We start from the raw sequence: 27,114 nt of genomic DNA on the forward strand, positions 1-27,114 counted from the left end.
CCCTTTCCAGGCTGGGATTATGGTATCATGTGTTCATTTCACATATTTCATTCCACAGGACACCAATTCCCAAAATTTGTCCTCCCTCCAGTCAGCTGCTTCTTGAGCCAAGTCTTGCCACAGCTGTCTTCCCAAGCCTATCTTTTGCTTTTTTAAAAACTTCTTATATGCTATCCTGTCTTTATTGAGTGTCCCAAAAGTTAAGAGTATTTTGAAAGAACCCCGGTACTCTAATAGATCCAGCCAGCCTTTTCCTTGCATTTCTGCACTCTTGTGTCAAACCAGTATCACTGTTCTACAAGATAATTTTTAGGTTCTTTGGTGTTGATCAAGAAGGGTTTGATTTCTGCTGTTATTTGTTGGTAAATCTCCACCGGGTTAGACGAGTTTCTTTCAAGGAATTTGCATAGACATATCCGATATTCAGAGACCAGGGTCTTTAGGATGTTGTCACTTAGTCTCAATGACCATTTCAGCTTTTTTTGCACCCACAAGCTCTCAGGAAGTATCTGTTGGCTCGGGGGGGGGAGAGATTCTAACAGGGTTCTAACAGGGGGTAGATTGTAACTAATAATGGGAAATGGTTGCTTTCTGCTCTCTTGAGCACCTCAAAAGAATTCACTGAGTGGAAAAGAGATGGCGACACTATGATGTAGTCGATCATACTTCCCTTCCTTTTATGTAACAATCTGATCTGTCCATATAAAACATTGACAGGACTTCCATGCCTCGTGGGTTGATTTTCTTGTCCATGGAATAGTGAAGAAAAGAGAAGACATCTTCCAAACCTATTCCTGCAGGGAATAAGATGCTGTCTGTTTGATAGCCAATGTGTTGTCATCCATCTGATTGGAAGTTAGCTTGGCCCTCCTAAGTTATTTCCACACTCCAAGCAGAGCCAGTAGTCTCGTAATCTGGGGAACCAGGTTCGCGTCTCCGCTCCTCCACCTGCAGCTGCTGGGTGACCTTTGGCCAGTCACACTTCTCTGAAGTCTCTCAGCCCCACTCACCTCACAGAGTGTTTGTTGTAGGGGAGGAAGGGAAAGGAGAATGTTAGCCGCTTTGAGACTCCTTAAAGGGAGTGAAAGGCAGGATATCAAATCCAAACTCTTCTTCTTCTTCTATAGTTTCTTCCCTAAATGTACTCTTTGATGGGTGGTGAGAGCAGAACTCTGACTGAAGCTCTTTCCACATTCCAAGCACTGATAGGGTTTCTCCCCTGTATGAATTCTTTGGTGGGAAGTGAGAGCAGAACTCTGACTGAAGCTCTTTCCACATTCCAAGCACTTATATGGTTTCTCCCCTGTATGAATTCTTTGGTGGGAAGTGACATGGGCCCTCTGATTGAATCTCTTTCCACATTCCAAGCACTGATAGGGTTTTTCCCCTGTATGAAGTCTTTGATGGGTAGTGAGCTTGCCCCTCTCACTGAATCTCTTTCCACATTCCACACACTGGTGTGGTTTCTCCCCTGTATGAGTTCTTTGATGGGAAGAGAGACGTGAACTGTCACTGAATCTCTTTCCGCATTGCAAGCACTGATATGGTTTCTCCCCTGTATGAATTCTTAGATGGCAGGAGAGACTTTTCTTACGAGTGAAGCTCTCTCCACATTCCACACACTGATATGGTTTCTCTTCTCCATGAATTATTCTATGGGAAGTGAGACTTTCCTTCCAGGTGAAGCTCTTCCCACAGTCTAAGCACTGATGTGGTTTCTCCCCTGTATGAATTCTGTGGTGAGAAGTGAGGTAGGCCCTATTACTGAACCTCTTCCCACATTCCATGCACTGATACGGTTTCTCCCCTGTATGAGTTCTTTGATGGGAAGTGAATATGTCTTTCCAGGCAAAGCTCTTTCCACATTCCAAGCACTGATATGGTTTCTCCCCCGTATGAATTCTTTGATGGGCTATGAGCTTGCCCCTCTGACTGAATCTCTTCCCACATTCCAAGCACAAATATTTCTTCTCCCCTGTATGAATTATTTGATGGGAAGTGAGACCTCCCTTCTGAGTGAAACTCTTTCCACATTCCAAGCACTGAAAAGGTTTCTCACCTGTGTGAATACTTTGATGGGAAATGAGAGCAGAACTCTTAAAGAAGCTCTCCCCACATTCCAAGCACCGATATGGTCTATGCCCTGTATGAATTCTTTGATGGGCCATGAGCTTGTCTCTTTGACTGAAGTTCTTCCCACACTCCATGCACGGATATGGTTTCTCGTCCGTATGAATTGCCTGGTGGGATGAGAGATGGTCCTTCCTGCTGAAGCTCTTTCCACATTCTAAGCACTGATATGGTTTCTCCCCTGTATGAATTCTTTGATGTGAGATGAGTGTGGAATTCTGACTGAAGCTCTTTCCACATTCTAAGCACTGATAAGGTTTCTCCCCTGTATGATTTTTTTTATGAGAACTGAGACCGGAGCTCTGGCTGAAGCGCTTTCCACATTCCAAGCACTGATATGGTTTCTCCCCTGTATGAATTCTTTCATGAGAACTGAGACTGGAGCTCTGGCTGAAGCACTTTCCACATTCCAAGCACCGATATGGTTTCTCCCCTGTATGAATTCTTTGATGGTAAGTGAGAAGGGACCTGTGACTGAAGCTCTTCCCACATTCCAGGCACTGATAGGGTTTCATCCCACAGGGATTTCTTTGATGGGAAGTGGAATGGCAGGTCTGATTTAAGTTCTCTCCACATTCCAGATATTGAGATGGCTTCTCCACTGTGCAGATTTTGTCAAGCTTTCCCTTGTTCTTCATTTCCAATTTAACACCATCTGCAGGAAATAGAGAAATGGATTATGTCCCTTTAATTTCAGGAAGAAATGGGGACTACGTAGTGCTACTGCTTTTCATGTAGCTTCTAATAGATATATCTGCTGCAGCATTAGATTTGGCTCTGACTGAAGAATCAACACAATACAAACACAACACGTAGGCTAATAGTAGAAAATATATAATAGAATCATGATATCATTCAAATTATAGGAGTAAGCCAATCAAAGTTCACATATACAATATAACAGAGTGGTAGCGAGGACTGTCAAGCCATGTGTTCAAAACAGATGTCTAAGGACAGTCTCACAATAGTCTTTCAAAAGTATCAACAGAAGACGTCTCAAAAGTTTCAAAAGTAAAGTCTCTCAATAGTGCTCTGCTGATCCTTAGCATGAATCGTACTTACATATTCTGTTGAAAAATATTGACTGATGAAGACTATTACAAAAAAGCAGTATCATTCCGGAGACACTGTCCTTTTGAGACGTCTTCCGTTGGAACTTTTGAAAAACTATTGAGAGACTTCACTTAGCAGGAGGGAGCCAGGAGGTGTCAAGGCTCTGCTATGCTGAAGCAGAGCCCCAGCACTGCACAGAGAGCTCAGGGACAGGCGGAGGGCCTATGGCTGTGCCTTCGGCACGGGAAAGGAGAGGGTGAAAGCGCAAGGACCAGAGACGTCCCATGAAACTTCCCTGCCCCTTCTGTTGGAGGAGAAGCGGGTGAAGACCACTCCCCAAATCTGAACCGGACGATTCGGATGCATAAGTTGTACTGTGCTGCTTGTACATATGTAAAATAAAGAACTGCAAATATCTCTCTGAGTGAGCAGAGGGTGCTTCTTGCAAAGAGCATACATCTTTATGGGAACCTAAGATTCGAAAAGCCTGGCTTTTTTCTGGGCTGGATGTTATTTGACTGAGTCATGAAATCTGCTCCATCTCCAAGGTCAGTCGTCTCTTTGGTCAGCCAAAACCAGACAGAAGCAAAAACAAAAAACCTGGCAGAGGCTTCTTCAACTTCCTGCAACACCCTGAAGCCTACATTCAGAAATGTCTGAAGAGTTCACATCAGCCTGATCCTTGTTTTAAAAGAAATAGCTAGAGGAAAAATGTTCACAGACAAAACAGTCCATTCAAGGTGAGCTGTGGGTTAGAATCCCAGGTGCTATAGGTGGCATTGCTGAGCTAATCAAAACCTGGGAGGTTCATCACATCATAATAATAATAATAATAATAATAATAATAATAATAATAATAATAATAATAAATTTTATTTATATCCCACCCTCCCCAGCTGAAGCCGGGCTCAGGGCGGCTAACGACACTAAAATAGTGCAACATTCTAAAAACATTATAAAAATTAATTAAGATCAAAATTGATGACAACCATACTAAAGTTCTATAAAGATTGCCAAAGGAGGGAGTCAGTCTGCGCCCTGACCAAAGGCCTGGTGGAACAGCTCTGTCTTGCAGGCCCTGCGGAAAGATGTCAAGTCCCGCAGGGCCCTAGTCTCTTGGGACAGAGCGTTCCACCAGATCGGAGCCACAGCCGAAAAAGCCCTGGCTCAAGTTGAGGCCAGCCTAATCTCTCTGTGGCCTGGGACCTTCAAAATGTTTTTATTTGTAGACCGTAAGTTCCTCTGTGGGGCATACCAGGAGAGGCGGTCCCGTAGGTACGAGGGTCCTAGTCCGTATAAGGCTCTGAAGGTTAAAACCAGCACCTTAAACCTGATCCTGTACTCCACCGGGAGCCAGTGCAGCTGGTATAGCACTGGGTGAATGTGATCTTGCAGCGAAGACCCCATAAGGAGCCTCACTGTGGCATTCTGCACCCGCTGGAGTTTCTGGGTCAGTCTCAAGGGCAGCCCCACGTAGAGCGAGTTACAATAATCCAATCTGGATTATTGACCGTCGCATGGATCACAGTGGCTAGGTCAGGGCAAGAGAGGTAAGGAGCCAACTGCTTAGCTTGGCGGAGATGAAAAAATGCCGCCTTTGTTATAGCTGTAATCTGCGCCTCCATAGAGAGGGAGGTGTCAAAGATTACACCCAAACTCTTAACGGACGGTGCTGGCACTAATTGCACCCCCACAAGAGATGGGAGTTGCCCCCTCAATCCCATATTGTCCCGTCCCAGCCAGAGGACCTCTGTCTTCGAAGGATTTAACTTCACCCGGCTCCCACGTAACCATCCAGCCACAGCTTCCAAACATCTGGTCAGTGTGTCTGGGGCCGAGTCAGGATGGCCATCCATCAACAGATAGAGTTGGGTGTCATCAGCATACTGATGGCAGCCCAGCCCAAAACTCCGGACAAGCTGGGTGAGGGGGCGCATAAAGATGTTAAAAAGCATCGGGGAGAGAATCGCACCCTGGGGCACTCCACACACCAAGGAGTGGCGCAATGACAATTCCCCCCCAAGCGCCACCCTCTGTCCCCGACCAGAGAGAAACGAGCGCAGCCATTGAAGGACTGTGCCCTGGATCTCCACGTCGGCAAGGCGGTGGTCCAGGAGTTCGTGATCGACCATGTCGAAGGCTGCTGACAGGTCTAGAAGAATCAGCAGCCCCGACCTGCCTCGATCTAGCTGCGTGCGGAGATCATCTGTTAGGGTGACCAGAGCCGTCTCGGTCCCATGACCAGCGCGGAAGCCGGACTGGAATGGATCCAGAGCCAATGATTCATCGATAAACCTACCAAGCTGTTCAGCAACTGCTCTCTCAATCACCTTACCCAGGAATGGAAAATTCGAAACCGGGCGGTAATTGGACAGATCTAAGGGATCTAATGATGTTTTCTTTAAGAGTGGGCGCACCACTGCCTCCTTCAGTTCCACAGGGAAAGTCCCGGTGCCAAGGGACAAATTGATGATATCCCCCAGGGGGGCCCGCACCTCGTCTGGACACGCTCTAATCAGCCAAGACGGGCACGGGTCAAGAGGACAGGTGGTGGGCTTTCCAGCTCGGAGGAGTCTGTCCACATTGGCTGGGGATATCCGGTCAAAGTGGTCCAATACTGGAGCCGAGGACAGTCGAGGGGCCTCCAGTTCCTTTATTGCATCCAAACTGGCAGGGAGCTCATGGCGGAACAACAGGACCTTCTCCGCAAAAAAGCTCGCAAATGCCTCACAGCTGTGTGTCAAATTGTTAGATATATATACGTATGGAATTTCAAAACAGATATTGTGATCCAACAGGGAGCCTTACCAAGAGAGGCCATGATCCCACGGTTCTCCTCCATGACTTCCTTATGCAGAGCTCTCTGGTCAGGATCCAGCAACGCCCACTCCTCCTCCGTGAAACGAACAGCTACATCTTCAAAGCACACTGGACCCTAAAAGGAAAAGGAACAGTTCCTCCTCTTTGACAGCATGAATATTATCCACTACACACTGCTCTTTTGTTTCCTGCCTGTTAATTGCTGTGTTGCTTTCATGGGATAGTCTTGCCACATATTTTAAGCACAGATGCTCCTTTAGCATCTTAACTGAATTTTTTATTGTGTCTTTTATTGTATGCATTGTTCTGTGTAGGGAGGGAACCCTCCCAATGCCCTATGGACTGGGGGCACAAGGAGGAGAGTGGGGAAAGCCCTGGGCTACAGGTGGGACTGGTTTGATGAATCCTGGCTACAATTTTTTATGGTTTGTTAATTCCCTAGAAGCCTATTTCAGCATTTCACAATAAACAGACAAATAAAAAAGCAACCACTCATAGATACTAGCGACATTCAGAGGGCTAGTTAAGGTGGGGTGTCTGTTCCTCATTCTCAGCACAGAAACTGTCAGTCTTTGTTAAAGGCAGTTTTGACAGAGACCCAGAGGAGAGATTCCTTCTGACTCCAGAGGACCCCTGGCTGCCCCACCCCTCAGCCTCTTTCTCACAAGGCTGCCTCCCATTACCTGATCTGGGTCCACAGCCACTGCTTCCTCTCCACTCCCATTCAAAGACAGGTGAGGAGGTCTTGCCGGCATCCTTCTGTCCCCTGCAAGAGACAAGGGCAAGGGGGGAGACAGGAGTGCAGGATGCTTCTCTCAGAGGTGAAGCAGTGCCTCTCTAACTGCAGGTGGGCCTTAGAAGAAGTCTCCCCTGCCAAGTGCATTTTTGCATTTTTACCCACTTCATATTTTGTTGTGCAAAAATACATCTCACCTCCTTTGGGCTCTTGGCCACAACTGTCTTCCCCCAAAAGGTGAAACAACCCCATGGATTAATTTCCAAGTCCAGAGAATGTGACCCAAATGAGAAGAAATTCCTTCCTCCTTACCCAGCGGCCTCTCTCTGGAGTCCAATGAAGTCCTCTCTGCCTCACAGGAATCGGGACCTGTTTCTGTCAACAGATCCTTTCCCTAAAAGAGAATCAAGGATTCAAAACATAGAATGAGAACTATTAGGGGCAAAATCTTTAGGGATGTCCAATATAGCGCCTTGGATACTTTCAAAGAAGGATGAGATTTAGGGATCTTCTCCCTCCTGTCTGCAGGAAAGTCTCTCTCACCTGCTTCCTCTCCTCTGCCTGACTCAGGAGGAAACCTTCGGCCAGGGCCACGGCCTGGGAACTGGTCTCTGCTCCGCATTCCCTCACCCAGCTCTCCATCTCCGCTGGAAGGACGGCCAGGAACTGCTCCAAGATCACCAGGTCCAGCATCTCAGCTTTCGTGTGCCTTTCCGGCTTCAGCCACTGACGGTCAAGGTGGAGGAACCGGTGGCAAACTTCTCGGGGTCCTTTGGCCTCCTGGGAGCCGAACTGCCCGAACCTCTGGCTCTGCACATCTGAGCGAAGGCTGTCCTCCTCCCCCAGGATCCTCTGCACAGAGTTTGCCCAGAATCCCCCACTGCTCTCATTGCCAGCCGAGTCTTGCTGATCCATCTGTGCTCTTAGGAAGCTTCCCCGAGATCAGAAGGAATCCCTTGGTCTTCTGCCAAGAGCTGTCTGTCCTAATGAGAGATGGTGGCAAATACATTGTTCCATTATTAGATTGGAACACAATCGGAAGGAGAAATATGTTCCTTGGGCAAGTGTGGATGAGTCTTGCTAGGAAGCCGGACTGGACTGCACCCCAGGCCAGACTCTGAGCTTTATATTAAGAGGTATAGAAATTCAACAATCCATCACTCCTCCCTTCAGGGGTCAAGGAGATACAGAAATTCACAACGTTTAAAAGACATCTGAAGGCAGCCTGGGGAGATTTTTAAAGCTTGGTGTTTTTATATATGCTGTAGGCTGCCCAGAGTGGCTGGGGAGGCCCAGCCAGATGGGCATGGCACTGATGAGGATGATGAGGATGATGATGATAATATCCATCACTTTTTCACCTGACCAGTTTCCCCCCTCCGGAAAGTGGCAAGCAGTGTGTGGGTCCAAATGAAAAAATGCATTTGCAGCCTTCCTGTGACGCCTCCCGGGCTGGAGGATCCTCTGCTCCCTGACTTGGGGGTCCCCTGCTGCATGAGCTGAGAAGACCCACCCCTGCATCCCCCCCCCACTCCCCACATCCCAGCGCCTGCAGAAGAGAGAGACAAAGCCCCCCTCCCCCCCCCTTGCAGAAGGGCCCTTGAGAGGGAGGGGCTTTTGCTCAGGAGCAGATCTCAACCGCCTTGATTTTCTCTCTCTCTCTCTCCTTCTCTAGAAACCCTTTTCTTTTCCAGGCATAATTCTGCCAGACTGAAATTCTGCCAAGGTGCCTCTCACTGTGCAGAGAGGAAGAGGGAGGCCCCTCTGCTCCCTGACTTGGGGGTCCCCCATTCCTGAGCTGAGCCCCCCCACCATGCAAGAAGAGAGAGGAGACTCACCAGATCCCAAGGGAGAGACCCCAGAGACCAAAGCCCCGCCCCTTGGCAGGAAAGGACGTGCAGGGCGGGGCTGGGACTCGGGAGGAACTCCCTCCCCCCCCCCGCGCACCTTTCTTCCGGTCCTCTCTAGGAATCGCCCCAAGTTCATCTTAACCCTTGGCAAGCCGAGCTCAGGAGAAATCTTTGTTGGTATCCTTCATTCCTCCCCTGATCCTGATCACAGAATCGTAGCCCAGGAAGGGTTCCCCCCCCCCGCAAGGCAGCAGGAATCTCAGGACTTCACGGAAAGGCAGCCTGACTTGACAGTCGGCCGGGGGGGCTTCTCCCGCCCCCTTTCCCTTTGCTTCGCTCCCTACCTTGATTTCCCCTGTGGGGCAGGTCGGAGAAGGCGCAGGAGAAGGGGGGGGTCTCTCTTATGGGGCGAGCCTGCAGTTCGCGCCTGCGCTGTGGGTCAGCGCCGGATCCCGCTTCGCGCATGCGCTCGGGGGGGGCTCGGGGGCGGGTGAGTCCCGCCCCCCATAAGGGATGCAGGCGCGCTATCGGGATGGCAAGGCTCACCAATGGGGGGTCTCGGCCCCCTCAAGTCTTTTATTGGGGGCGCTGAAGCCCCCTTGCCCGCCCCAGGAGTTGCCCCTATGACTGGGGGGGGGCAGGACCCCCCGAGCTGCCGTCTTTCCAGAAGTTCCCGTGTTCGTTTCCTCCATTTCGCCTCCCGACTGAAACCCCCCTCAGGTTACAGATCGGTAGCCGTGTTGGTCTGCCATAGTCAAAACAACAAAACTTCCTTCCAGTAGCACCTTAAAGACCAACTAAGTTAGTTCTTGGTATGAGCTTTCGTGTGCATGCACACTTCTTCAGATACACTGAAACAGAAGTTTCCAGACCCTTCTATATTGTGAGAAGGTGGGGAGGGGTATTACTCAGAAGGGTGGTGGGAATGGGTGAGTGGCAGATAGCTGTGATGAGCCTGTTGACGACTCTTAACGACTGCAATAGGTCTTACAGGAAAAAGCAAGGGGTGAGAAGGTGAAAAGTGGCTTTGTCATGTATAATGAGATAAGAATCCAAGGTCTTTGTTCAGACCAGGTCTCTCCATGGTTTTAAGTTTGGTAATAAGTTGCAATTCAGGTGTTTCTCCCCTCAGCCAAGGAATCCCAGATAAAGGCCAAACGGGAAGAAGAAGGAATCCAGAAGAAAGAAGATTTCCATACAGAATGGGGACATGATGGGGCTTCCCTTAAAAACCATTGTAAACTACAAAATACAAGAGCAGGATTAATTGAAATGGAAGCAAGGCTACCTTGCAAGAAAATTGAGAGAGCAATTTAAGGAAAAGGTGTCAAGTGGGAGGGCAGTTTCGGAAGCGATTTTGGAAGAAACCCTGGAAGGGGGGAGGGAGGTCAAATGGGGGTTTGATGTGTGGTTATTGTTAAGCTGAAAATAAATAAAATTTATTTTTTTAAAAAGAAAGACCTCAGTTTGTGCTTCCTCTCACTTCGGGAGGCCTTCTCCGCTCATCAATTTCCTCCTCTGTGGTAATGTATTCTCCTTGCGGGTTTTCTTTTGGATCATGACACAACCATCAATGAATGATGTAGCAGATCCCACCACTAACCAATTGCCGTAATTTGGAGTGGACTCATCCCAGTAACTGCCCCCAGTGAAATATGGCACCACCAGGGAACATGATGCCAAGTCAATGAATCTCTCCCATTTGCCCCAGGCTGTCTTGTGTGAGGGAAACTTCCATTCAGGGAGTCTCGGGCAAGAGTTCATCAAATGAGAAAAGTTTTATTTTCAAAAAGAAGAGGCTTGTGAAACCAAGTTGGGTCGGGAGATGCGTTCTTTCAGGCAGAAGTTAGCTTATTCAACTAAATATGGGAATGTCACAGGCAGGATATGCACACCTTTCCTTAACCTTCAGCTGCTAAAATGAGCTGCTACACTTCAGGTAAGTAGATGGTCCTGGTTCTAGACTGGGTGGGGGAAAGCTCAAATCGGTTTCTGTTACTTCCCTCTCGCTCCTTTCCTTAGTTATGGAGGTGTGGCAGTTCAATCCTTTTAACCAGACCAGGTTCCTTCCCCTCAGCCTCCCTCTCTCTCAGCAATGCCCCTCCTGAGGCGTTTTATTTGGGGCGCCAGACCCAGGGGATCCCTCGGCCCTCTTCTTTCTCTCCGACCCCCGGAGCCTGTCTCCCCGACTCAGCCCCTCTTCCTCTCTCTCTCCTTCTTCTCCTCAGGCCAGAGCCACTTCTCCCTCAGACCAGCCTCTCCTCCTCCTCCTCCCTTCCTCCCATCTCAGCTCCAGCCTCAAAACTCCCTCAGAAAAGGCGCCTCTCATCTTCCCGCCAAAAGGGCTGGCTCCGCCCCCTGGGGGTCCCTCTGGGTAGCCAATCAGAGAGAGGCTCCAGCCCCCTGGTGGTGTTTCGGAGGCACTGCAGCTCCAGACTCTGCCAGGCTCAGCGGTCCATCACAGCAGGGCTTTCTGTTCAGTCTCCTCTGGACATCGAAGTGGTGGCATGTCTTCCCTATAGCCTCTTGTCTGAATTACACCTGGAAGAAACAGGTTGGTGCCTCCTGTAATGGCGGAATTCCTCTGATCGGGAGGAATTTGCCCCATGGGAATTTGGGCCTGGCCGCCATGGCGAAGGTGGAGACCCGCAAAAAATCACAGGCGGGAGAAGCCTGTGAGCATGGGATTCGGCAGGCACCTTTTGCGCTTCCCATGTAACCCTTCTTTCCCTGCACACCATGTAACCCTTCTTTCCCTCTCCAAAGCAGAAGCCCAGCAGGAGCCTCATGCGTCAACCCCCCTGCACCACCCCACCCCCGTTTATTTGGGGACTTTCTTGGCCAATGTGCTGAGCTGCCTTTTCATTCCAAGGTTCATTTCTTCACTGGGCAAGGACCAGTATTCTAGCAGCAAACTCTTACCACAGCTGGGAGTCCAGGAAGACCAGCTCCATGCCTTGCAAGATCCCCCCCCCCCCGCAGAGTGATTGACTCCAGCAAGAAAGGCTGAGGCTGCTGAACAAACTATAGGTTTTAACAGGTTTTCCAGGGGTTGTGGCTGTTGTGGTGACCCAATGCAAAAATCCTGAGGATCCATGGGCTTTTACCTCCCCCCTGCCAGGCAGCCTCCTTTATCTCTCTCCCGATCCCACCAACCAGCTGTTTCCTTTCAACACTCCCTTCCCTCTTGTTTGCCTTAATGTCTTTTCCTTAGCTGGAGCAGTTTTTTTGCTCCTCCTTTTCTTCTAATTTCTCTCCTTATAGCTTTAGCCTTCCTGTTTCCCCCCTTTGCAAGTTTGCTGTCTTTACCTCCCCCCTCCCAGGCAGCCTCCTTTATCTCTAGCGCCTCTTATCACTCTCCCTGATCGCAAACAATCAGCTGCTTTGTTTCAACACCCACTTCCCTCTTTCCAAAAAAAATTAATCTGCCTTTTGCCCCTGGGCAATTCGGCTCCAGGGACCACGCATTCACTCCATAAGACGCACAGACATTTCCCCTTACTTTTTAGGAAGAAAAAAGTGTGCCTTACGGAGCAAAAAATACGGTATCAACCATGTTAATGGAGAAATCCGAAGGCTCCCTTGGACAAAAAACAAGGACACCAGCCAGGAATACCAGAGCAAAACAGCAGCCAGTAGGCTTGGTCTTTATTGAAGACTGTTGCCACAGGACTCCCACCTGCCACCAGGTGGAACAAGATGGAAGCCCCAAACAAAAGAGCCCCCAAACTTATATTAGCTGCTCATCCCCATGTTACACCCCCCCAAACTACATCACTAATACATCGTGGCTACATCGTGAAAGGGGAGGTCTGGTGGCAGGAATCTGAGCATCCTGGACCCTGCCCCATGGTTCCCCTTGCCCTCCACCAAACACCCACCAAGTGAAACAAGAGATATTTACATTTCCCAGTTTCCCAGCCAAGTGAATCACTTGGTCATGAAGCCCACTGGGTGACCTTGGGGGCCAGGCGTAGCTTCACAGCCTAACCTACCTCACAGGGTTATTGTCAGGATTAAATCCCATGTGACTCCACCGGGAGCTTCCTGGAAAGAAAGATGGCATATTAATGCCATCAAGGAAATTCAGCAAGGACAAATGTCAGGTTCTGCATACAGGCAGGAATAATCAGCAGCAAATATATAAGATGGGTAAATATTAAAAGCACAATATTAAATATTAAATATTTAAAGCACTGACCATTAGAAACCTTTTGGTACAGGGCTGCCTTCAGGGGTCCAAACACTCATCCCTTTCTAGACATGGCCCAGGAGGAACAGAACCACTACATAACAGTGCCCCCAGCTCCCAACCCCGCTAGATGGTCCAGAATGATACCATGGTCAATGGTTACAAAAGCCACTGAGAGATCCAGCAGAACCAGAAGAGAGTTTTCTCCTTTGTCCCTAGTCCGCTGGAGATCATTGAGCAGTGCAACCAGAGCGGTTTCAGTTCCATGGTGGGGCCTTAATGACGACTGGAAAGGATCCAGATGGTCTGCTTCCTCCAGATGTGCCTGGAGCTGTTTAGCGACCACCCACTCAATCAACGCTGCGTGTGTGTGTGTGTATATATATATATTTGATTCCACACTTCTCTGAAGTCTCTCAGCCCCACTCACCTCACAGAGTGTTTGTTGTAGGGGAGGAAGGGAAAGGAGAATGTTAGCCGCTTTGAGACTCCTTAAAGGGAGTGAAAGGCGGGATATCAAATCCAAACTCTTTTTCTTCTATAGTTTCTTCCCTAAATGTACTCTTTGATGGGTGGTGAGAGCAGAACTCTGATTGAAGCTCTTTCCACATTCCAAGCACTTATATGGTTTCTCCCCTGTATGAAGTCTTTGGTGGGAAGTGAGAGCAGAACTCTGACTGAAGCTCTTTCCACATTCCAAGCACTTATATGGTTTCTCCCCTGTATGAATTCTTTGGTGGGAAGTGACATGGGCCCTCTGATTGAATCTCTTTCCACATTCCAAGCACTGATAGGGTTTCTCCCCCGTATGAAGTCTTTGATGGGTAGTGAGCGTGGCCCTCTCACTGAATCTCTTTCCACATTCCACACACTGGTGTGGTTTCTCCCCTGTATGAGTTCTTTGATGGGAAGAGAGATGGGAACTGTCACTGAATCTCTTTCCGCATTGCAAGCACTGATATGGTTTCTCCCCTGTATGAATTCTTAGATGGCAGGAGAGACTTTTCTTACGAGTGAAGCTCTCTCCACATTCCACACACTGATATGGTTTCTCTTCTTTGTGAATTATTCTATGGGAAGTGAGACTTTCCTTCCAGGTGAAGCTCTTCCCACAGTCTAAGCACTGATGTGGTTTCTCCCCTGTATGAATTCTGTGGTGAGAAGTGAGGTAGGCCCTATTACTGAACCTCTTCCCACATTCCATGCACTGATACGGTTTCTCCCCTGTATGAGTTCTTTGATGGGAAGTGAATATGTCCTTCAAGGCAAAGCTCTTTCCACATTCCTCACACTGATATGGTTTCTCCCCCGTATGAATTCTTTGATGGGCTATGAGCTTGCCCCTCTGACTGAATCTCTTCCCACATTCCAAGCACAAATATTTCTTCTCCCCTGTATGAATTATTTGATGGGAAGTGAGACCTCCCTTCCGAGTGAAACTCTTTCCACATTCCAAGCACTGAAAAGGTTTCTCACCTGTGTGAATACTTTGATGGGAAATGAGAGCAGAACTCTTAAAGAAGCTCTCCCCACATTCCAAGCACCGATATGGTCTGTGCCCTGTATGAATTCTTTGATGGGCCATGAGCTTGTCTCTTTGACTGAAGTTCTTCCCACACTCCATGCACGGATATGGTTTCTCGTCCGTATGAATTGCCTGGTGGGATGAGAGATGGCCCTTCCTGCGGAAGCTCTTTCCACATTCTAAGCACTGATATGGTTTCTCCCCTGTATGAATTCTTTGATGAGAACTGAGACCGGAGCTTTGGCTGAAGCGCTTTCCACATTCGAAGCACTGATAAGGTTTCTCCCCTGTATGATTTTTTTTATGAGAACTGAGACCGGAGCTCTGGCTGAAGCGCTTTCCACATTCCAAGCACTGATATGGTTTCTCCCCTGTATGAATTCTTTCATGAGAACTGAGACTGGAGCTCTGGCTGAAGCTCTTCCCACATTCCAGGCACTGATAGGGTTTCATCCCACAGGGATGTCGTTGATGGGAAGTGGAATGGGAGGTCTGATTTAAGTTCTCTCCACATTCCAAATATTGAGATGGCTTCTCCACTGTGCAGATTTTGTCAAGCTTTCCCTTGTTCTTCATTTCCAATTTAACACCATCTGCAGGAAAGAGAAATGGATTATGTCCCTTTAATTTCAGGAAGAAATGGGGACTACGTAGTGCTACTGCTTTTCATGTAGCTTCTAATAGATATATATGCTGCAGCATTAGATTTGGCTCTGACTGAAGAATCAACACAATATAAACACAACACGTAGGCTAATAGTAGAAAATATATAATAGAATCATGATATCATTCAAATTATAGGAGTAAGCCAATCAAAGTTCACATATACAATATAACAGAGTGGTAGCGAGGACTGTCAAGCCATGTGTTCAAAACAGATGTCTAAGGACAGTCTCACAATAGTCTTTCAAAAGTATCAACAGAAGACGTCTCAAAAGTTTCAAAAGTAAATGTAATGGTTATATGGGGTTGCTCGTGCGTAAGTTGCCGCCACTCCTGGCTAGGTGGCCTGGTTAAACCTTTCCTGGCTGGACAGCCCCTCACTTTGTCGCTGTTCAGTCGCTGGCAGAATCTGACAGTGGGTGTTTCTTCAACCTTTTCCAACATAAAAGTTGTTTGACGCCCAGTCTCCTCCTACTCTCCCTGCGCGGAAGTCTTATGCGCAGGGAGGGCGTGGGTAGCGGAGGACCTGTGCTCTCCCCGCTGGTGTCCAGTGAAGAGTCTCTGAGCCTGCTCTCTGCTTCCCCCATTGGCCCCCCTCCATCCCTGGTGTTGCGCTGATTTTCTTCCCCAACAGGAGACCTGCCTCTCTCCCTACTTGTCCCCTCTCCAGCATCATCGTGGAGCCTCGCCTCCTCCTCTCGTTCCGATGGCAGTTCCCTGACATCCATCTCTCCCCCAGAACCCCCTCCACCCCCGGCCCGACCTCTGGGTCCAACTTCGTCCCTGTCCGCGGCCGACGATGCAGGAAATCCTCAGAAGGAGCTGTTGCCATCCTCAGAGGATTCAAAACCCGCTTCCCACCCTCTCTGATCTCTCCCCGCGGGGTGGGCCTCCCAGTCTGAATCCTCCCTCTGCGACGCTTCTCCTCCCTCCTCTTCGGAGTCAGGAAAACCCTCGAACTCCTCCTCGTCGGTGGTGCCAAATTGCTCCTCCCAGAATCTCCTAGTGGCTTTGGTTTGCGTGGGAACCGACTGTGGAACTCTTCCACTAGATACCCGTCATTGATTGCCTCCGCGGGAACCCACGTGTCTTCGGACCAGGGTTCTCCCTCCCAAGCGACCAAGTACTCTACCTTGCGCCCCCGCCACCTGGAATTGAGTATTTCCGTGGCTTGGTTGTGGTGTTCTCTCTCCTCTACTTGCGGGTGTGTGGTGACTTCTCCCGCCCCTCCCTGTACGGAGAGTAGGGACCTATGGAACACCGGGTGCAACTTCATGCTGTCAGGCAGCTTGAGCCTAAATGCCACGGGGTTCACCCGCTGTGTTACCTCAAGAGGTCCCAGTCGCCTCGGCTGCAACTTCTTGCACCCTCCCTTAAAGGGTAACCCTCGGGTTGACAACCACACCCGGTCCCCCACCCGTATGGTCTCCCCTTCCCGACGGTGCTTGTCTGCCTGCCTCTTGTAAATTTCTTTGGCCCTCTCCAAATTCATCTGGAGCTGCTGGTGCAAGGCCTCCATTTCTTCCACAAACTGCTCTGCCGCCGGTACGCTCCACCCCTCCTCCCCTTTCCCCCGGGAAGGCCCTGGGGTGACACCCATAATTGGCCATGAACGGGCTCATTCCCGTGGACACGTGTTCAGCATTATTGTATGCAAATTCAGCCAGCGCTAGTTTCTCTACCCAATCGTTCCGTCTCTCGCTGACGTAGCAGCGTAGGTATTGCTGAAGTATACTGTTCGCTCGTTCCGCTTGTCCGTTGGTTTCCGGGTGTCTCACCGTCGAGAACCCCACCTCGACCTGCAGCAAGCTCATGAGCTTCCTCCAGAACCTTGAAGTAAATTGTTTCCCGTGATCAGAGATGACCCTCAAGGGAGCCCCATGCAACCTGAATATGTGATCCACAAACAATCTGGCCGTTTCCTCTGCCATCACCGCATGCGAGCAAGCTATGAAATGGCACATTTTTGTCAGTAGGTCGACTACTACCATGACTGCTGTCTTCCTTCTTGATTTGGGCAAATCAGTCATAAAATCTATGGACACCACCTCCCAGGGTCTTCCCGGTGTGAGTAAGGGTTCCAGTAACCCTGCAGGGGCCGCCCTCTCCCCCTTTGTCCTCTGGCAGTGGTCACACCCCCGTATGTACTCCCGTACATCTTCCCTTACCCTTGGCCACCAGAACTGCCTGGTGACAAGCAGCATGGTCTTGTGCTGACCAAAGTGCCCTGCTGTTGGGTTGTCGTGGAGTTGTTTGAGAACCCTTCCCCTCAATGTCTCCCCCGGTACGTACAGCGCTCCCTTATGGTACAGTACCCCTTCCTTTCCCTCAAATTCTCCCTGGTTCTCCCTTCCTTCCTTCCCGTAGTTCCCTGATCTTAGTTTGGGCAAACTCGTCGTCCCTGGTGACACCTGCTAGTTCTCGTTTCCCAACCAACACTCCCCCACACACCCATTTGTCCTCAGGGAACACGTGTCGGGCTTCCAGCGGTCCCTCTCCTTCCATGTACTCCGGCTTCCGGGAGAGAGCATCGGCTCTAACATTCTCCGCTCCCGGCACATACCGGATCTCGAAGGAAAACTTGGAGAACTCTTGTGCCCATCGAATCTGTCTCTGGTTGAGTACTCACGCCATCCTCCAGTATTCCAAGTTCTTGTGATCCGTGCACACCTGGATCTTGTGCCGCGCCCCTATTAACAGATGTCTCCATCGGCGAAACACTGCATAGATAGCTAGCAGTTCGCGGTCATACACCGTGTAGTTCTGCTCCGACTTGTTCAGCTTCCTCGAGAAAAAGGCGCACGGCCTCCAGTCTTGCTGGGTTCCTGGCTGTAAAAGTACGGCTCCTACGGCCTGGTCTGACGCGTCGGTCTCTAGCCTCATGGGCTTCTCCAGATCCACGTGCAGGAGCTGCTCTTCCGACGCGAACGCTTTCTTCAGGCTTTCAAAGGATTGCTGGGCCCCTTCCGTCCAGACGAACTTCTTTTTGCTGCTGAGACAGTCTGTGACGGGTGCTGTTAAATGAGCAAAGTTCTTGATAAACTTCCTGTAGAAGATGCTGAACCCTAGGAACCTCTGCACGTCCTTCCGGGTCTTGGGGGCCTTCCATTCCAGTACTGCCTGCACCTTGCTGGGGTCCATAGCTAGGCCCTTGTCTGACAACTTGTACCCCAGAAACTCTACCTCCCTTGTGTGAAATTGGCATTTTTCCAGCTTGATCCACAACTGGTGCTTTTGCAGTCTCTTTAGCACTTCCCTGACATCTTTGACATGTTGCTTCTCATTGTCAGAATAGATTAAGACGTCGTCCAAGAAGGCTAGGCAGTTCTTGTACAGCAGGGAACCCAACACGTGGTGCATGAAAGCTTGAAAACAGGCGGAGCCCGACTGTAATCCGAAGGGCATAACTAGGTATTCAAAGGCCCCCAGTGGGGTGAACATGGTGGTTTTCCATTCGTCCCCCTCCCTCATCCTGATCAAATTGTATGCTCCCCTGAGGTCCAGCTTGGTAAAAAATTTCCCCTGCCTCACCCTTGTTAAAATATCGTCAATCCTGGGCATTGGGAAGATCACGGGTTCCGATACCAGGTTCAGGGCCCTGTAATCTATGACTAATCTGGGCTGATTTGTGTCTTTTTTGTCCACAAAGAGCACCGGACTGCCCCCCACCGCCTTTGATTCTCTTATGAAACCTCTTTTCAGGTTCTTGTCAATAAATTCCCGCAACTCCTGCATCTCCCTGTCTGACATGGCATACAGTTTACCCACTGGCAGCTGAGCCCCTGGGAGTAGGTTGATTTGACAGTCGAAGGGCCTATGGGGGGTAGTCTATCCGCCGCCTTCTCGCTGAAGACCTCCTGCAGGTCAGCATATTGGGGTGGCACCTTCCCTTTTGGCTCCACCGCCATTCCCGCCACCCTGGCCACTGTCATCCTGGGGTTCCCCCCCCATGCAGTGTTCCAAGCAGTAAGCTGACCCAAAGGTGACTGTCCGCTGGTGCCATGCCACTACTGGATCATGCAGTGACAGCCAGCTCATTCCCAGTATTTTTGTGGGTCCTGCCAGTGTGGCTACGTGAAAGGCAACGGTCTCCGTGTGCCTGCAAACCCTCATTCTCATTGGTGGGGTCTGGTGTGTCACTTCCCCTCCCAGAAGCTCCCTGCCATCGATGGTGGTCACTTGCAAGGGGAAATCCAGGGGCAGCAGGTGGAGTTGGTGCGCCAGAGCAAAGTCCTTGCTAAAGAAATTGCAGGAGCTGCCTGAATCCAGCAGCGCCTTCACCTTGACTGGGTGCCCATTCGGGAGTTCTAGCACCACTTCTATGGCTATAGCTGCCTTGGGGGGGGGGTCTGGCTGGGGCACTTCTATTAGTTGCTGGCTTGGCTGCTGTGCCCACTGATCGGCAGCCAAGCGCTGGCGTTTCCCTGCCCCTGCCCATTTTCCTCCTCCTCCCCACCACCAGCGGCTCCCACCATTCCTTGCCATGCCTTTCTTTGAGGGCAGACCCTGGCAAAATGTCCTGGCCGTTGGCAGAGGAAACACTTCTTTCCAATCCTTTCCCTCCTTTTTGCGACCTTCACCGGAGTTTGAAACCTCTCTCGCGCGCCCCATCTATCTCCATTGGCTCAGCCGGCTGGGGAGACTGCCTCGGCACTTCAGGAATACGGTAGTCATGGCAACGTTCCCCTCTCCCCCTGCGCTTCTCCTCCTCCCGCGCTTCCTGGCGCACTCCAATCGCAAGCACAGCTTTGGTCAGCTGATCCATTGACTGCGGGCGGGGCGCGGGAAAGCTCGTCCTTCGCCGTTGGGGACAACCCCTCCTCAAACAACATTTGAATGGGCTCCGAGTCCAGATCCCACCCAAGCCAGTGGATCAGCATCGCAAAATGCGACCAGTACTCTCTAACTGATTGGCTCCCCTCCCTGCACCCCATCAGTTCCCGGCGAGTCACATTTTGCTCCACTTGACTGGAGTACATTGCATCCATCGCGCCAAAAAATTTCCTAAGGTCCTTCAAGGCAGCATTTTGCGTCGCCATTAGGGGCCTGACCCATTCCCGGGCGCCATCCTGTAGATGCCCAATAACATATGCGACTCGCTCCCCATCATCAGCAAAGTCATTATGCTGTAGCTCCAAAGCGTACTCTATTTCCGTCCGGAACCCATTATAGTCTTGGGGCTTCCCCCCAAACTTATGTACCAGTCCCGGTACCTTCTTTGCGATGGGGGTGGGTCTGACCTGTGCATCCTGCACCCGCCTTTCTTCTAGCCGCGCCGTCAGCAGAGCTACATGCTGTTCCAAATCTCGGTTCCTCTCCACCAGATTTTGCACTCCAGCTGCCTGCTCCGTGGCGCCTGCTCCCCCGGTTTGGCTCATGGTGCTGCCTGCCTGTCGCTGCGCACAAGCAACTTCAAGGACTGTCGGATTGCTGTTTAACCTGGCTAGGTGGCCTGGTTAAACCTTTCCTGGCTGACAGTAAAGTCTCTCAATAATGCTCTGCTTATCCTTAGCATGAATCGTACTTGCATATTCTGTTCAAAAATATTGGCTGATGAAGACTATTGCAAAAAAGTAGTATCATTCCGGAGACACTGTCCTTTTGAGCCGTCTTCCGTTGAAACTTTTGAAAAACTATTGAGAGACTTCACTTAGCAGGAGGGAGCCAGGAGGTGTCAAGGCTCTGCTATGCTGAAGCAGAGCCCCAGCACTGCACAGAGAGCTCAGGGGCAGGCGGAGGGCCTATGGCTGTGCCTTCGGCACGGGAAAGGAGAGGGTGAAAGCGCAAGGACCAGAGACGTCCCATGAAACTTCCCTGCCCCTTCTGTTGGAGGAGAAGCGGGTGAAGACCCCTCCCCAAATCTGAACCGGACGATTCGGATGCATAAGTTGTACTGTGCTGCTTGTACATATGTAAAATAAAGAACTGCAAATATGCTATTCGCTTTAGATTGTACAGCAGGTATTGTTTTGTAGTGAGTGTGGGATAAGGATGTTATTTTGCTTGCTTCATTGGATCATCCATCAGTTAAATAAAGCTTGCTTCTGACACCCAATAGTTTGTCTGCTCTCCATTCACTGAGACCCAAGGAACCACCCCGGCCAAAAGATTCCCCCTTATTGAACAATGTTCATGAATACTTCTGATAGAGGAAGAACTGAAGGCAGTTATATGGGAAATCTTAATACAGCATTCATTGCCTTTGGGGATTTGCAACCACAGACATCTTTATGGGAACCTAAGATTCGAAAAGCCTGGCTTTTTTCTGGGCTGGATGTTATTTGACTGAGTCATGAAATCTGCTCCATCTCCAAGGTCAGTCGTCTCTTTGGTCAGCCAAAACCGGACAGAGGCAAAAACAAAAAACCTAGCAGAGGCTTCTTCAACTTCCTGCAACACCCTGAAGCCTACATTCAGAAATGTCTGAAGAGTTCACATCAGCCTGATCCTTGTTTTAAAAGAAATAGCTAGAGGAAAAATGTTCACAGACAAAACAGTCCATTCAAGGTGAGCTGTGGGTTAGAATCCCAGGTGCTATAGGTGGCATTGCTGAGCTAATCAAAACCTGGGAGGCTCATCACATAATAATAATAATAATAATAATAATAATAATAATAATAATAATTTTTATTTATATCCCACCCTCCCCAGCCGAAGCCGGGCTCAGGGCGGCTAACAACACTAAAATAGTGCAACATTCTAAAAACATTATAAAAATTAATTAAGATCAAAATTGATGACAACCATACTAAAGTTCTATAAAGATTGCCAAAGGAGGGAGTCAGTCTGCGCCCTGACCAAAGGCCTGGTGGAACAGCTCTGTCTTGCAGGCCCTGCGGAAAGATGTCAAGTCCCTTGTCTCTTGTGTCAGAGCGTTCCACCAGATCAGAGCCACAGCCAAAAAAGCCCTGGCTCTAGTTGAGGCCAGCCTAACCTCTCTGTGGCCTGGGACCTTCAAGATGTTTTTATTTGTAGACCGTAAGTTTCTCTGTGGGGCATACCAGGAGAGGCGGTCCCGTAGGTACGAGGGTCCTAGTCCGTATAAGGCTCTGAAGGTTAAAACCAGCACCTTAAACCTGATCCTGTACTCCACCGGGAGCCAGTGCAGCTGGTATAGCACTGGGTGAATGTGATCTCGCAGCGAAGACCCCATAAGGAGCCTCACTGTGGCATTCTGCACCCGCTGGAGTTTCTGGGTCAGTCTCAAGGGCAGCCCCACGTAGAGCGAGTTACAATAATCCAATCTGGAGGTGACCGTCGCATGGATCACAGTGGCTAGGTCAGGGCAAGAGAGGTAAGGAGCCAACTGCTTAGCTTGGCGGAGATGAAAAAATGCCGCCTTTGTTATAGCTGTAATCTGCGCCTCCATAGAGAGGGAGGTGTCAAAGATTACACCCAAACTCTTAACGGACGGTGCTGGCACTAATTGCACCCCCACAAGAGATGGGAGTTGCCCCCTCAATCCCATATTGTCCCGTCCCAGCCAGAGGACCTCTGTCTTCGAAGGATTTAACTTCACCCGGCTCCCACGTAACCATCCAGCCACAGCTTCCAAACATCTGGTCAGTGTGTCTGGGGCCGAGTCAGGATGGCCATCCATCAACAGATAGAGTTGGGTGTCATCAGCATACTGATGGCAGCCCAGCCCAAAACTCCGGACAAGCTGGGTGAGGGGGCGCATAAAGATGTTAAAAAGCATCGGGGAGAGAATCGCACCCTGGGGCACTCCACACACCAAGGAGTGGCGCAATGACAATTCCCCCCCAAGCGCCACCCTCTGTCCCCGACCAGAGAGAAACGAGCGCAGCCATTGAAGGACTGTGCCCTGGATCTCCACGTCGGCAAGGCGGTGGTCCAGGAGTTCGTGATCGACCATGTCGAAGGCTGCTGACAGGTCTAGAAGAATCAGCAGCCCCGACCTGCCTCGATCTAGCTGCGTGCGGAGATCATCTGTTAGGGTGACCAGAGCCGTCTCGGTCCCATGACCAGCGCGGAAGCCGGACTGGAATGGATCCAGAGCCAATGATTCATCGATAAACCTACCAAGCTGTTCAGCAACTGCTCTCTCAATCACCTTACCCAGGAATGGAAAATTCGAAACCGGGCGGTAATTGGACAGATCTAAGGGATCTAATGATGTTTTCTTTAAGAGTGGGCGCACCACTGCCTCCTTCAGTTCCACAGGGAAAGTCCCGGTGCCAAGGGACAAATTGATGATATCCCCCAGGGGGGCCCGCACCTCGTCTGGACACGCTCTAAATGTTAGATATATATACGTATGGAATTTCAAAACAGATATTGTGATCCAGCAGGGAGCCTTACCAAGAGAGGCCACGATCCCACGGTTCTCCTCCATGACTTCCTTATGCAGAGCTCTCTGGTCAGGATCCAGCAACGCCCACTCCTCCTCCGTGAAACGAACAGCTACATCTTCAAAGCACACTGGACCCTAAAAGGAAAAGGAACAGTTCCTCCTCTTTGACAGCATGAATATTATCCACTACACACTGCTCTTTTGTTTCCTGCCTGTTAATTGCTGTGTTGCTTTCATGGTCAAAACAAAAAAAATTCCTTCCAGTAGCACCTTAAAGACCAACTAAGTTAGTTCTTGGTATGAGCTTTCGTGTGCATGCACACTTCTTCAGATGTCTTTAAGTTGGTCTTTAAGGTGCTACTGGAAGGAATTTTTTTTGTTTTGACTATGGCAGACCAACACGGCTACCTATCTGTTCCTTTCATGGGATAGTCTTGCCACATATTTTAAGCACAGATGCTCCTTTAGCATCTTAATTGAATTTTTTATTGTGTCTTTTATTGTATGCATTGTTCTGTGTAGGGAGGGAACCCTCCCAATGCCCTATGGACTGGGGGCACAAGGAGGAGAGTGGGGAAAGCCCTGGGCTACAGGTGGGACTGGTTTGATGAATCCTGGCTACAATTTTTTATGGTTTGTTAATTCCCTAGAAGCCTATTTCAGCATTTCACAATAAACAGACAAATAAAAAAGCAACCACTCATAGATACTAGCGACATTCAGAGGGCTAGTTAAGGTGGGGTGTCTGTTCCTCATTCTCAGCACAGAAACTGTCAGTCTTTGTTAAAGGCAGTTTTGACAGAGACCCAGAGGAGAGATTCCTTCTGACTCCAGAGGACCCCTGGCTGCCCCACCCCTCAGCCTCTTTCTCACAAGGCTGCCTCCCATTACCTGATCTGGGTCCACAGCCACTGCTTCCTCTCCACTCCCATTCAAAGACAGGTGAGGAGGTCTTGCCGGCATCCTTCTGTCCCCTGCAAGAGACAAGGGCAAGGGGGGAGACAGGAGTGCAGGATGCTTCTCTCAGAGGTGAAGCAGTGCCTCTCTAACTGCAGGTGGGCCTTAGAAGAAGTCTCCCCTGCCAAGTGCATTTTTGCATTTTTACCCACTTCATATTTTGTTGTGCAAAAATACATCTCACCTCCTTTGGGCTCTTGGCCACAACTGTCTTCCCCCAAAAGGTGAAACAACCCCATGGATTAATTTCCAAGTCCAGAGAATGTGACCCAAATGAGAAGAAATTCCTTCCTCCTTACCCAGCGGCCTCTCTCTGGAGTCCAATGAAGTCCTCTCTGCCTCACAGGAATCGGGACCTGTTTCTGTCAACAGATCCTTTCCCTAAAAGAGAATCAAGGATTCAAAACATAGAATGAGAACTATTAGGGGCAAAATCTTTAGGGATGTCCAATATAGCGCCTTGGATACTTTCAAAGAAGGATGAGATTTAGGGATCTTCTCCCTCCTGTCTGCAGGAAAGTCTCTCTCACCTGCTTCCTCTCCTCTGCCTGACTCAGGAGGAAACCTTCGGCCAGGGCCACGGCCTGGGAACTGGTCTCTGCTCCGCATTCCCTCACCCAGCTCTCCATCTCCGCTGGAAGGACGGCCAGGAACTGCTCCAAGATCACCAGGTCCAGCATCTCAGCTTTCGTGTGCCTTTCCGGCTTCAGCCACTGACGGTCAAGGTGGAGGAACCGGTGGCAAACTTCTCGGGGTCCTTTGGCCTCCTGGGAGCCGAACTGCCCGAACCTCTGGCTCTGCACATCTGAGCGAAGGCTGTCCTCCTCCCCCAGGATCCTCTGCACAGAGTTTGCCCAGAATCCCCCACTGCTCTCATTGCCAGCCGAGTCTTGCTGATCCATCTGTGCTCTTAGGAAGCTTCCCCGAGATCAGAAGGAATCCCTTGGTCTTCTGCCAAGAGCTGTCTGTCCTAATGAGAGATGGTGGCAAATACATTGTTCCATTATTAGATTGGAACACAATCGGAAGGAGAAATATGTTCCTTGGGCAAGTGTGGATGAGTCTTGCTAGGAAGCCGGACTGGACTGCACCCCAGGCCAGACTCTGAGCTTTATATTAAGAGGTATAGAAATTCAACAATCCATCACTCCTCCCTTCAGGGGTCAAGGAGATACAGAAATTCACAACGTTTAAAAGACATCTGAAGGCAGCCTGGGGAGATTTTTAAAGCTTGGTGTTTTTATATATGCTGTAGGCTGCCCAGAGTGGCTGGGGAGGCCCAGCCAGATGGGCATGGCACTGATGAGGATGATGAGGATGATGATGATAATATCCATCACTTTTTCACCTGACCAGTTTCCCCCCTCCGGAAAGTGGCAAGCAGTGTGTGGGTCCAAATGAAAAAATGCATTTGCAGCCTTCCTGTGACGCCTCCCGGGCTGGAGGATCCTCTGCTCCCTGACTTGGGGGTCCCCTGCTGCATGAGCTGAGAAGACCCACCCCTGCATCCCCCCCCCACTCCCCACATCCCAGCGCCTGCAGAAGAGAGAGACAAAGCCCCCCTCCCCCCCCCTTGCAGAAGGGCCCTTGAGAGGGAGGGGCTTTTGCTCAGGAGCAGATCTCAACCGCCTTGATTTTCTCTCTCTCTCTCTCCTTCTCTAGAAACCCTTTTCTTTTCCAGGCATAATTCTGCCAGACTGAAATTCTGCCAAGGTGCCTCTCACTGTGCAGAGAGGAAGAGGGAGGCCCCTCTGCTCCCTGACTTGGGGGTCCCCCATTCCTGAGCTGAGCCCCCCCACCATGCAAGAAGAGAGAGGAGACTCACCAGATCCCAAGGGAGAGACCCCAGAGACCAAAGCCCCGCCCCTTGGCAGGAAAGGACGTGCAGGGCGGGGCTGGGACTCGGGAGGAACTCCCTCCCCCCCCCGCGCACCTTTCTTCCGGTCCTCTCTAGGAATCGCCCCAAGTTCATCTTAACCCTTGGCAAGCCGAGCTCAGGAGAAATCTTTGTTGGTATCCTTCATTCCTCCCCTGATCCTGATCACAGAATCGTAGCCCAGGAAGGGTTCCCCCCCCCCGCAAGGCAGCAGGAATCTCAGGACTTCACGGAAAGGCAGCCTGACTTGACAGTCGGCCGGGGGGGCTTCTCCCGCCCCCTTTCCCTTTGCTTCGCTCCCTACCTTGATTTCCCCTGTGGGGCAGGTCGGAGAAGGCGCAGGAGAAGGGGGGGGTCTCTCTTATGGGGCGAGCCTGCAGTTCGCGCCTGCGCTGTGGGTCAGCGCCGGATCCCGCTTCGCGCATGCGCTCGGGGGGGGCTCGGGGGCGGGTGAGTCCCGCCCCCCATAAGGGATGCAGGCGCGCTATCGGGATGGCAAGGCTCACCAATGGGGGGTCTCGGCCCCCTCAAGTCTTTTATTGGGGGCGCTGAAGCCCCCTTGCCCGCCCCAGGAGTTGCCCCTATGACTGGGGGGGGGCAGGACCCCCCGAGCTGCCGTCTTTCCAGAAGTTCCCGTGTTCGTTTCCTCCATTTCGCCTCCCGACTGAAACCCCCCTCAGGTTACAGATCGGTAGCCGTGTTGGTCTGCCATAGTCAAAACAACAAAACTTCCTTCCAGTAGCACCTTAAAGACCAACTAAGTTAGTTCTTGGTATGAGCTTTCGTGTGCATGCACACTTCTTCAGATACACTGAAACAGAAGTTTCCAGACCCTTCTATATTGTGAGAAGGTGGGGAGGGGTATTACTCAGAAGGGTGGTGGGAATGGGTGAGTGGCAGATAGCTGTGATGAGCCTGTTGACGACTCTTAACGACTGCAATAGGTCTTACAGGAAAAAGCAAGGGGTGAGAAGGTGAAAAGTGGCTTTGTCATGTA

At 50.3% G+C, this 27,114-nt stretch overlaps 2 protein-coding genes across 2 annotated transcripts; both read right to left on the minus strand.

The window, feature by feature from the left end:
• Window positions 1-1,121: 1,121 nt before the first annotated feature.
• Window positions 1,122-8,960, minus strand: LOC309355079 (uncharacterized protein; the record flags this gene model as incomplete). Its single annotated transcript, XM_081885541.1, has 6 exons — window positions 8,944-8,960; window positions 7,283-7,744; window positions 7,052-7,133; window positions 6,687-6,769; window positions 5,992-6,118; window positions 1,122-2,785 (listed from the first exon to the last, which is right to left on the minus strand). The coding sequence occupies exons 2-6, from the start codon at window positions 7,652-7,654 to the stop codon at window positions 1,122-1,124; spliced, it is 2,328 nt and encodes a 775-aa protein (XP_081741667.1). The 5' UTR covers window positions 7,655-7,744; window positions 8,944-8,960.
• Window positions 8,961-13,319: 4,359 nt separating this feature from the next.
• LOC309355985 (uncharacterized protein) lies at window positions 13,320-26,448 on the minus strand (the record flags this gene model as incomplete). Its single annotated transcript, XM_081887163.1, has 6 exons — window positions 26,432-26,448; window positions 24,772-25,233; window positions 24,541-24,622; window positions 24,176-24,258; window positions 23,293-23,419; window positions 13,320-14,899 (listed from the first exon to the last, which is right to left on the minus strand). Exons 2-6 carry the CDS (start codon window positions 25,141-25,143, stop codon window positions 13,320-13,322), a joined length of 2,244 nt encoding a protein of 747 aa, XP_081743289.1. The 5' UTR covers window positions 25,144-25,233; window positions 26,432-26,448.
• Window positions 26,449-27,114: the final 666 nt, after the last annotated feature.

This window comes from Podarcis melisellensis (assembly GCF_964234715.1).
Source record: "Podarcis melisellensis genome assembly, chromosome: 13".
Taxonomy (NCBI): domain Eukaryota; kingdom Metazoa; phylum Chordata; class Lepidosauria; order Squamata; family Lacertidae; genus Podarcis; species Podarcis melisellensis.